This window comes from Mauremys mutica, chromosome 5 (genome assembly GCF_020497125.1).
Source record: "Mauremys mutica isolate MM-2020 ecotype Southern chromosome 5, ASM2049712v1, whole genome shotgun sequence".
NCBI lineage: Eukaryota > Metazoa > Chordata > Testudines > Geoemydidae > Mauremys > Mauremys mutica.
In genome coordinates, this window is record NC_059076.1 from 23563558 (window position 1) to 23575768 (window position 12211).

Below are 12211 nucleotides of genomic sequence, written 5' to 3' on the forward strand. Positions count from 1 at the left end.
GTCCTTATTTATTAACATCATTATTATTATTATTATTAATGGACTTGCTATCTAATTCCGTAGGTATGCATAAGGCTTCACAGAGAAAATAAATACTGTATAAGTGACCAGATTCTCAGCTGGTGTAAATCAACATTGACTTCAGTTATTGACATCAAATGAGAGTCTAGCTCAAAATCTGTGCCCTCGGAGTTTATAATTATGCTATTTAGATAGTTAGATTTAAACAACAATTTTAAAAATTCTATCCAAAAGCTGTAGTATTCTAACACTTAATTAGACGTACAATCACATAATGTCGACCAACCAGCAGCGTAAAAATAATCAAATACAGAAAACAAATAAACTCAGCCAACCAATTCATCAAAAGCAAAACACTCATTTTGCCCCTGCTGCCTAAAGTTTAGGACAAAATACAGTGAACCACAAGAGTCCTGTCTTACTCAAATTATTTGTGTGTTTGATGTGAAATATAGTTTTACGTAGAATCATCATATTTTTCTGAGTATTATAAACAAGGTTTGTGTGTATTCCACAGGTGTCTGTGCATGAGCTCTGTGAAACCACTCATATTTAGGGTCTGGCTGGTGACTGGAATGGTATCCTGGTCATGGAGCAAGCAGATCTATAAATAATTAACCAGATCATTAAATTGTTGTTTGTTAACTGGTACTAGGAAGGGAAGAGGGGGGTGCTACCAAAGTGCTCTGAACAAGATTGTTTTTGAACCAAAAGAGCAGGAAAAATACTGAGAACATTCCTTAAAAAAATATATTTTTTTAAATCAGCCAAGACTTCTAATGCTTGTTTGCACATGAAATTCCTTTCCCGATTAGATTAAAAAGGCAATTTTTTTTAAAGAAAGGAAAGGCCTGAGCTTTGATTGCAGAGCTTGAAAACAGAAATAAAGTGAAAGAAGGGGGTAGAGGAGAAGAAGAAACAGCAGAGTTTTAATGGGTCAGGGGGTGGGGGTAGTTGGAGGGGGTAAAGCAGAGCAAGGGCTGGAGACTCTTGAGAGCCAGAAGGGCTGAGGCTTACTGCCTGTTAAGCTGGCACACGTGACAGTGGCTTGAAGTCAACTCAAAGTCAAAAAAAAAAAAATCAAGGTTGCAGCAGCTCCCTCCTTTACATTGTTTTGCCTGCACCTGCTGTATGTGACTGCCTGGAGCAGAAGGCAGCAGCAGCAGCAGCAGCATTCGTAACACCTCCAATGAGAATAGTAGTAAAGGGAGGAAATGAGCAAAGCGGCTCCCGTGTGGAAGTCTGTATTCTTCAGCAGATCCCGAGGATCTTTCGGCCAGCGCCGCTACATCTGATGACTCTCTCCCACAGGAGCTTCTGGTAGCTCGAAGGTAACAAAACAACCGGGAAGCCCACAAGAACATCAGAAGGGGAGGCGGTTACGGAGGAAGGCACTTTGAAAAGAATCCATTATGGACAGAGAGTCTTTCGGGCGAAGGTGCTATTATTTTTGTTCCCTCTTTGTGGAGATAAAAGGAGCTGGCAAGGAGTATCTTGGAGAATTCTTCAGGGGTCTTTCTGTCATTGTTCTCTCTTCCCCCCTTGCGCATCACGACGTGCTGACCTTTTCCAGTGGAATCTGAGTCCCCTGCCACGCTAGCCCCAGTTCCAGCTGACAGGAAGAGCTCTCCCTCCCCACATCCACCAGCATATACCCCTCTTCCACAGACACTTCCATTTGAATAGAAGATGCATCTTTTGGCTGAAATTCTTTTGTTGTGACATTGCCTTGTAGCCAGTTGTCTCACCACAGGAAATAAAAGGAAAAAAAGAAAAGGAAAAAGACAAAAGAAAATTCTTCCCAAAGCAGAATTGAAGCAGGGAAGGAAACAAAAACAAAGCAAAAAAACCAAAACTACAGAGATCTAGAAGATCACAAACCTCCAACTTTAGAAGAAAATGCACCATTAACTCCCCTCCACCCCACCCCCATCAGTCAATAACAATGAACAGTCACAGTCTTTCATCTGGATGCAGCTTCTAAAGGAGAGCTTTGGCTTGATACTGGGTCTCCGGCCTGTAGGATGCCTGAAGATAGAAATGGTGGGGTCCGTACCTCAGGGGCCTTAGCATCGGCTCCTTTCATTCCTAAAACTACCTATAGGAGAATTAAACGGTGCTTTAGTTTTCGCAAAGGTATGTACAGCTTGTCACTTTGCTGTTGTGCTTTGCTGTTAGGGCCTTTTGTTCTGAGAGGTCAAGGGGGCCATGTATTTAGCACCAACAAGAAGTCCAAAACAAAGGGTCTGAAACAATAAGGATGCCGACGTTTCACGAATGATTTATTAATTTCCTTGTTCATTTGTATTTGTAAGCTTAGCATTGTCTTCTATGTTTAACAGTCCATGAATAGTCTGGTGGAGTGAGGCAGAAAGAATACATTTTGTGGTGCATCAGGGTAACTTTGAACTAAAAATCACAGGGGTGAGGGAGTTGAACCTGTCACACCCAGGGTCAGCCATAAGATTTGCAAAATTGGAAGAATAGGTCTGATTGACACTTATTCCCACATGAGGGGAGGGGATGAGAGAATTTACGTCAGTCCAGGTGTCCAAATACTTGGATCCAAAGATGTTGGATTTCCACACATGCATTATGCTGTTGCATATTACTTGCTTTGTTTCATCCTATTCCACTGCAGCTTGTTCACCTATATCCACTTGCTGCAGAGACATTATTAAAGCCAGATTAATTCTGCATTGCACATAATCCTTATGATTAAAGCATGGTCGTTGTGGAGGTAAAGCTGGCTTTCAAAATGCATCAACAGGTAAAGTTAGAAGAGAAAACAAAAAGATTTGAGTAGGAGGTGATGCGGAATAGGAGTCTCAGCACCAAGAAAAAATATAAATTAACTCTTTGATGAGAGAGGGGAAACTTCGTCTTTTGGAATCTGAGAAGAACTACTCTGAGTACGTGAATGGAAATTCTCATCCCCACTCCAAGCATGAGTTCAGGGCCACACACAGGGGTTAATATGATTGGAATCCTCTCTTCACCCAACTCGCAGCAACATGTAACCACTCCCCCCAGTTGGATGAAGTTGAGGCTGCAAGTTGCTACGTGCAGCTGGATCTGGCCATTATTTCCCCATAGTTTGCAGGTCCCATGACTGTGCTCCCATCTGTTCCCTTCCTAGCCTACTACTAAACTGCCGCACACAGTGATCTGCAACATTTGCCAATCTTTCCCAGCATGGGTGCTTGCTGCCTGCCCACTATGTTCAGCAGTAACAAGGTGGTTCCATTGCTCTGGGGGTTTTGCCCACACAGGCAAAGGCGAACAGGATATGCCCTAAAGGAGGAAGCAGCACTAGCCATAGTTTTTCCAGTGAAATAAAGGCAGAGGGCCTGATTTTTTTCACAAGTGCACACAAAGGGTGCTGAACATCTAGCCCTAGATTTAAATATTGCTGATAGATTTGTTTTTAAAAAATGAAAAATTGGAGCTGATCAGCACCTCTGAAAATTTGGTTGAGACGGGACATACATGTCTATAGTCATACAAGTTATGTACCGGTTGGTGTAAGCTACTTCTCCATTGCTGTCTGCCCCTCCGTATGAGTTTAACTATTCGAGGAATGTTCAGAATTTGAGAAAAGGATTAACAGATTAATTTGCAGACAGTTGACCTTTTTTACTTAGTGGTGCCGCGGGCTTCTCGTCGAGAAATGAGACTTTCAGCTGTTTCAGTTTTTCTGTACATTTTGACACAACTCCTCTTCTGTTCTGAAAACATGAGTGAAATCGCTCTGTTTGCCGGCAGGGGATTGAATGATTCAGCTGGAGCCATTGCTGCTCATTTGCACTTGTGCCAGTTGAACTGTGTTTTACATATACAAGGTCTCTTCCAGAAAAAATCAGCATGGAAGTCGGTGGGCCAGATTTGCAGAACACTGTGTGCATCATTAGGACATGATCCAAATCCACTGAAGTCAGTGGAAAGACACCCATTAACTTCACTGGGCTTTGGATCAGGCCTTGACTGTGGATGCACATGCAAATAACAGTTACCTTGGTCTAGTTAACAAAATTTGGTTCACAAAAATGCTGTAATTGCACATGTGAACTGTGTACCTATGCATGCAACTATGCAAGAAAGGTTTCTGAAACTCTGGCCCATAGACTTAAATATTGGAGAAAATAACTTACGAACATAAGAACAGACCAATGGTCCATCTAGCCCTGTATCATGTTTACCAAGAGTGTCCAATGTTTCAGACGGAATGAACAGAACAGGTAATCATCAAGTGATCCATCCCATCATTCACTTCTAGCTTCTGGCAGTCAGAGACTAGGGACACCCAGAGCATGGGGTTGCATATCTGACCATGTTGGCTAATAGGCATTGATTGACCTTTCCTCTATGAACTTATCTAGTTCTTTTTTGAACCCAGTTATAGTTTTGGCCTTCACAACATCCCCTGGCAATGAGTTCCACAGGTTGACACTGCATTGTATGAAGAAGTACTTCCGTTTATTTGTTTTTAAACCGATTGTCTATTAATTTCATTGGGTGAACCCTAGTTCTTATGTTGTGTGAAGGAGTAAATAACACTTAGTTATTCACTTTCTCCCCACCAGGCATGATTTTAAATCTATCATATCTTTTTGTACTCAGTGATACTGGTTGAGAGCTGGTTATGGGCATCTTAATACTATGCAGCAGCCAGCTGCTTCCAATATACTACAGCTTGCGCTGCAGTGCATCTGCAATTTATAACACTATAGAAACATTTCCCCCCAGTGCCTCAAAAAACTCTATTTTCACTACATTCATTTCAGATTAGATGTGATTTGAAAGCCAATTCCATAAGAGGGATGGGGGAGCAACCTAATAAATTTATTAACCTGAAATTACGTGTTTTGACAATGGTGTCAGTGGAAATATGAACCTATAAGCAGTTTAATATGAATCAGACGAACATTAGTGGAGCGAGAAAAAAGTACGGTTAACGAGATAGAGCTCGTCATATTAATTGTATTTTCAACAGGCCTGAGTTGTACTTATAATTGTAATCCACATTTCACGCTGATTAATTTAACTTCAGAAGTGTTGAATCTTCTGTTTAGTGCCATGAAATGTTATGGGCTGTTGGTGAAGGGGGAACTCTTGAGTGTCTGCTCATAGAATAGCTTTATCAGGGAAGGCCTTGGGTAGAAATGGCTAGAGCAGTGGAGAAAACTTCACAAGGCTGATGTGAAAAAAAATAGATTAGTTAATTTCATGCAAAGCAAAACATTTTCCAGTTTCATCTCAGTTACTAACAATGAGCTCCTATTTTCAACAATAGGCAGCTTCTAAAAGGGGGAGTAATTGCTGTTTTCAGTTATGATTTGAAGCATATGTGGAAATAGAAGCTAGAAATCTAGTAAGAATAGGGCTTTGTTACAAGATTCTTCTTCTGGCCCAGGTTGGAAACTGTGCGTCTTGTGATATTTCCATTTCCTGGCCACTCTCACCCCACCCTGTATGTACTGAGGGCATGCTGAATTCAAAACAAATTAAAAGTTTACTACAATTTTATTGACAAATATTCAGATTTATTTCAAGGTTTAGGGTCAGTGTTTTGTCAGGCCAGATCAAACTATTCCCAGTGATAAATCAAAACTCTGCCTTGGCTTGTGAAAAGTATGTGGCCAATTCACATTCAACTACATCAAGGCCCTGACTCAGCAGGTCACCAAGAGCTGCTGACTTGTGGAGTTGGGTGCAATTGCTTGAGCAGAATGGGGTTTGAATCCTTGATGCTGCTGCTGTGAGCGTTGTGATCTCACCACATGCTTTCAACTGAGCTCAGTTGGACAGCACTCCTCCTGAACCAGGGAGGGAGTGTAGGAACTCCATTATACTGCCAGACAGCACTCCTTAGCTCTATCAGCTCAAAAACCACAAGTATGTTTAATCCTCCCATCATCCCCACATGGAGCAAGCTAGAAACCAAAACGTTATTTAATAAATAAATAAAAAAGTAGTTTCTATGGACTTCTAGTAGCTGAGACAGGGACCTGGCTGGACACCAAACTTTCTGTGCCAGTTAATGAATAGCTTCATTAACTATGACATTTCAAATATTCCTTCTGTAGCTGCTGATGGTTCCTGTTTGGCGTTTCTGCCACATGCAGAGAGAGAAGCTAGGAGAGAGGGTTCCACCCCTCTCCACCCACCAACAGGTAGCATTCTTAGGCAGGGAGAGTGGAAATCAGAACTCTGCCATTCCTCTATCCCAGAATCACTTGGCTGGACACAGGAACTAGAATTTCCACCAGCTTTCTTTATTATGGTATATTAGTGAAAATAAATACAATTTAAAAAACAAAAACAAAACAAACTTTAAAGATTAGATTTAGTTTTAAGAAGAAAAATGGACTCAAAAACTTACTAATTTGAATCTTTCTTAAAAAAAATGTAAAGTCACTGGAGCTGTCCATGCTTATCAAAGGGAAGAATCTGACCTATTGGATTTTTCTCATTCTGTGGCTTATGTAATAAGAAAGGGAAATCTCTCAACTGTAGGCCATTATTTGGAATTCAACTCCCATCTGAAAGTTGTTTAGTGTCCTTCTGTATATGAAAGGTGTTGGTGCTTTTAGCTCTCTTGCTAGCAAACAGATGCTCACATCACAAAACAACCATCACAAATGACATTCTTTGGAAGAAGGACCCAAGGTTTGAAGGGAGTTGGAGATGCCATTAATAGCAGGGAAGAGGTAGTTACATCCCCAGATCAGGTTTGAAGTGCATTGCGTAAACAAACTTGCACTGTTGTTGTTCATAGCTTACCTGTCATGTAGATCAATACAAGCATTAGTCTTCAGGGCTGTCATCTGGCATATTATACCACCACCTGCTCTTTCTCACATACACGTTTTGTTGTTGTTCTAAAAGACACTAATTGTGCAACTTGTAGTAAATTATAAGAGTGAGCGATGTGTGTGTGTGTCATTAACGTATGGTCTAAATCAGAGGAGCTGACCACCAACAACTCCAGCTGAGGTCAGTAGGAGCTGCAGCTGCTTTACAGCTATGAAAATCTTAGGGTAAAATTTTCAAAAGAGACGCCAAAGTCCCATTTTCCATTCTCATTGAAAGTCCATGGGAATTAAACTCCTACTTCACTTATGCCCCTTTTGAAAGTTTTAGCCTGAGTATAATAAGAGTAAAAAGTTCTTATATCTTAGATGTGATATTAGAGCTGTTTCAATGGCCACGTACACTTAAACCTCAGCTCAAAGAGTAAACAGGGACGTATGTAATATCTTGGGTTCAACACTTTTGTGACAGAGTTTTATGTCCCTGCATTGCTTTCCCTTTAGGATTTGAAGGTAGTGTTGTGTTTTATTTTTAAAAGTTACAATATTCTGTACCAATGGTTCATGATATTTTTACAGTTGTGTTTTGGGCCATTATGGTAAAATACAGTGGTGTAGTGTTTTTTATATAGGGCACTAGATGTGAAATTGAGCTCTTTATCCCTGGACTTAGGAGCTGACTACCCTTCTATTTACTAATCTGTAAGGAGGGCTGGTTGTGGTACAAATCATTAGTGCACAGACTTCCCTCTTTGTTCATTCCAATGCTATCTTTCCCTCAACCCACTCATGTCTCTCCTTATTATGCATAGGTATCTTTGGACAGAAACTGGAAGACACAGTCCGGTATGAGAAGCGATATGGGAACCGTCTGGCTCCCATGTTGGTGGAGCAGTGTGTGGATTTTATCCGACTGCGGGGGCTGAAGGAGGAAGGACTCTTTCGACTTCCGGGCCAGGCTAACCTTGTCAAAGAGTTACAGGATGCATTTGACTGTGGAGAGAAGCCATCATTTGACAGGTAAAATGCACAAAATTCCCCCTACTTTAAGTGGTCTGGTCCAGAGCTTGAGTGATCTAGTGTACTGTAAGATAAAAGGCATTGAATCCTTCCTGAGCTAGCGTGGTTTGAACTTGTGTAACTTTTGCAGACTTTTCCACATTTCCTGTTAACAGCCTAGCGTTTGCTTCATTTCTCACTGTAGTATCTGATCTCAATGTGGTTTTTTTGAGAAATTCCTTTTTTTTTTTTTTTTGGTAGTGGCTTAATATTGATGCCAGTTAGGAAGTGTATCATAAGCAATTCAGCTTAATCAAAAATGTCTAGACCCTTTGACCTTATCACCCCTAAGAATGGGTTGGTGGTGGGTTTTCTTTCTGCTGCATCAAGGGAAATGTTCTCTTATCGCCAGCCTCAGTATGTTCCATTACCTGATGAAATAGATGGAAGGATGAATCTTAAATTAAGGTTGGTGTGAAGTTTATTTTTGCTTTTTTTAAAATAAAAGTGATTTAATTATAGTCCCTTGTGAGGGTCAAACTTCAAATGGTATTGAGGGTTCAGGTCAGAATAGCATCTAAATGTTCAGCTAATTATCCAAACTGATAAAATAGGAACTTTCTGGACCCAGAAACGAGCCAGTGCTATTCTCTCAGCTGTCGATGGTCTTCACCTTTCATTGGCATCTTCACCCATCTCTATATGCAAGGGCTTGGATTAAAGGAAGTTCTGCTCTGAAAATGACTATGTAAGAATGGCACCATGTAGCAGTGGAAGCCACTCTCTTTCCTTTAGTGACAAAAATATTTTTTTACTACTGCCGGTATAATGAACCCTAACTTGACCCAACACCAGGGATTGAATCAGAGCTCTTCAGTGCTAAAAGCATGAGACCTTTACTCCAGGAGCTGGAGGGATGCTAGTAGTAATAGATGTGGTAGAAGAGGAGATATAACATGCAGAACCAATGGATTACACCAGCACCCCTGAGCCACTGTAACTCTGGGTGAATGACAAGAGAATTAACTAAATTCCAATTACAGGCTGACTGTTGAACCTCCATTGTCTTCAAATTATATCCTTGGTGACACCTCTACCAACTCCTTAGAAGATGAGAGGGTTGTACAGGTGTGATGGAGGGCCTAACCTGAGGAGGGGACGGGGTTGCATTTGTTATACAGGATCTTTGACTGTTAATGGTGCCTGAGCCAAAATGAGTCAGATCTTAGCTGGAGTTTGTGGGTCTGATGGTTAGAAAACATTTTTGTCCCCTCCGAAAATAAACACATTTGATATGGAATTGGAGCGACGCTATACATGTTGAACGCTGTGATGCCATTTCCCCCTCAATTCTGCATTTTCCAAGGAGATCATGAAAGTGGAAGTGCACGGGAAGAACAAAAGCTATTGCTTTCATGTCAGCTTTATTACTTTTTAAATGAAAAGTGGACCAGGGGCAAGGTTGGCTGGAGAAGGGCTTGATGGAGTTAGAAACCTAGCAAGTGACATTGTTAGAGGGATGAATTTTTGCATCAGAATGTAAAAGCACACCATTTTTTAGTTTAACTAGAAAGATTTTGCAGAGCTGTATTATGGAGAAAGGCATATTTTTAAAAAGCAATGAGAAAGCTATTGTAGCCAAGCTTTCTTTGAATGCATTTCTTCTTTGTTTTATCCTTTAAGCTAAACGTTAGTAATGATATCTCTGGCCAGAGATGCAGATGAACTGACATTGGGATATAAATGAGCCACAATGAAACTTTTCAATGCCCCCAGGCCAAATGATTGAAAAGAACATTATATCTTAAAATAACCCACGAAGATGCTGTGTCTAACATTCTGGACAGAGGTGCTTCTTTCAAGTGGTGTGCAGAGCTCATCCATTATAAAACAAATGAGTTGAGAGCTGAGCAGCATGAATATTTCTCTCAGGTTTCTCTCACAACACCTATATCACACTAATGAGCCGCAGGAACAAGCTTGCTGTTTCAGCTTTAGAGAATGAAATGGAGAAGAGGCTTCATGTGGTGCTGCTGTGAAGCAGGCGCATAGCCGCAATGGAAGCAGTTAGAAACATTGGCAATAGTTACCTAGAATTCTCTGGCACTGCAGTTTTCCTTCAGAGGCTTGTGTATTTATAGTTAACTCATACCTCAGATGTTTGTACGAAAACAAGCATCTGTGTTTTTGTTGGCTTGCTTGTTTTCCCGTGCTTTGGGAGGCAGTGTGGTGGGCTTGGGGCTACAGCGCTGCTCTGGGAGTTGAGAGATTTGGGTTCTATTCCTGACCTGCTACTGTGTGTGACGTTGAGCAAGACACCTCTCTGTTTTCCCTCCCACCCTTTATCTTTTCTGGTTAGACTGAGAGTTGTTCAGGGCAGGGACTGCCCCTCACTGTGTGTTTGGACCGTGCTAAGCATAACGGGACTCTGATTTTGGTTGGAACCTCTAGGTGCTACTGCAATATCAATCATAATTGAAGGCTGTATCCTGCTGTTCCCATCTCCCTCCAGCCCTTGTGCAGGCATTCAGGATTACCCTGTGCTGTGGAGAAGGGAAGACCATGCTGTGGATATACCCCTTTTCCCCTGCACGGCTCTGTCTCTACTTCCCTAGATAACATTTTTGCTGTTCTAGGCGACTGCATATTCTACTAGTTTGGTTGAGCCTGTACAACAAGAGGAATATTGGAAAGTGACTATCGTCTGAAAAGTGACTGTAAAAATGAAATGGGGGGGGTTCCATACAGGGCCAGCTCAGGGTTTTTGCCGCCCCAAGCAGCCAAGAGGAAAAAAAGCTGTGATCTCGATCAGCTCTACTGCCGCCGCTTCAGTCTTCGGCGGCAATTTGGTGGCAGGTCCTTCGCTCCAAGAGGGAGTGAGGGACCCGCCACTGAATTGTCGCTGAAGAGCTGAACGTGCCGCCCCTTCCCTTTGGCCGCCCCAAGCACCTGCTTGCTGGGCTGGTGCCTGGAGCCGGCCCTGGTTCCATATTTATTCTCTCTCGTGGACTTCCGGATTCAGTGTGTTTAGTACACAAAAGACTAATCTGAAGTCCAGCATTGGAGAACCATCCTGGGATCTGAATATCAAGCTGTGTTCTTTCCTTCACAGACATCACCAGTAATAAAGGTTTTTGCAGTTGAGTTGATTGACAGTTTTGTTGATGATGCATGAAACGGAACAGAATCCAGGTCACTATTCCATAGCAGTATTGGTTCTGCATCTCTAATTGTAGGAATAACTTGTTTTGGTCAATGGAGTTATGACTTGGAAATACAAGGAGCTGATGTTTTGCATAAGAAGATGCCGTTTTCACTTTGACATTTTTCTGAATATCAATAAACTTTAAACAAAGAGTTCAATTCTATTTTTTGTAATAAAAGGAGAGAGCAGTGAAATATATATATTTTAAATGCTTACATTAAAAAACCACTACTTAGCAGACTGTTCCTGTAATATTTACATGAGGCTTCTTTGGTTATTTTAGTAAACCATCCTTAGAATTTGGGGATGGGAGGAAGAAGGCAAGATTTTATAGTTACCATATTAGTAATCTCTGCTTTAAAATAGCATCACTGTGTTTTAAAATGTTGCACTCTCTGCTTGGACATCTTACAAGCATGAGCAAGGTGGATATTTAAAGCAATGGGTATTTTTTTCTGATAAGGATCCTTTAAGACATTTGCTGTCCAAGGTCCTGTAGCTCTTTCCCCCACCCCCCTTTCCTTTTCCTGTGCACATCTTGTTACCTTGATTTAGCAGTGAAGACCATCAAGTGAACTGCAGAAGAAAGTACATGGTTCAGTGTAAAGCAAATGATAAAAAGCCTAACTTGAAATCAGTGTGAGCTACATGTTTGATGCACTGTAACTCTCAGTTTAGGTAGCAGTTTGGTACTCAGTTGGAAGAGTTAGTTATAAAACTATTTAGCACATCATTAGTACCATTCAGAGAGTCTCAAAGTACCGTAAAGACATTAATAAATTAAACTTCAAAACAGCGTTATGTGGAGAGTATTATCCCTATTTCTCTCTCTCTCTGTACACCAAGTGAAATTGTATTAAAGAACATCTCCAACTGATAATTTCCTACCTTGATTACCACTTTTAAATATCCCTAATACTTCCCGTACTGTTTCATTAGACTTTTATTTAAAAACTGTCACTTTTAGACAGTCAACTTTGCTTATCATTTGGATTGTTGCTTCATTCTGTTGTGTTGAAAATGTTTTAAATTTAGTCCCTCGGTCCAGGCTTGTCAGTGTAGATAAAAATGGGTGATTTTTAAAAAAAGGTTAAATCTGATTGTTTTTATTTAAATCGTATTTTAATTTAAATGAACTACAGGGATTTTTTTTTAAATACCACCTATTTAAAAT

General features: G+C 40.9%; 1 protein-coding gene across 15 annotated transcripts in view; it reads left to right on the top strand.

The window, feature by feature from the left end:
• The window catches only part of ARHGAP24 (Rho GTPase activating protein 24), a 536453-nt gene that overhangs the window by 494271 nt on the left and 29971 nt on the right, over positions 1 to 12211 (top strand). For 13 of the 15 annotated variants that reach the window (XM_045019052.1, XM_045019055.1, XM_045019054.1 and 10 more), the window contains one exon: positions 7646 to 7853. In XM_045019052.1, the coding sequence (XP_044874987.1) occupies positions 7646 to 7853 (208 nt within the window). Of the gene's footprint in view, positions 1 to 1171; positions 2158 to 7645; positions 7854 to 12211 lie in introns of those variants that run through there. The other 2 variants (XM_045019057.1, XM_045019063.1) reach the window with 2 other exon arrangements.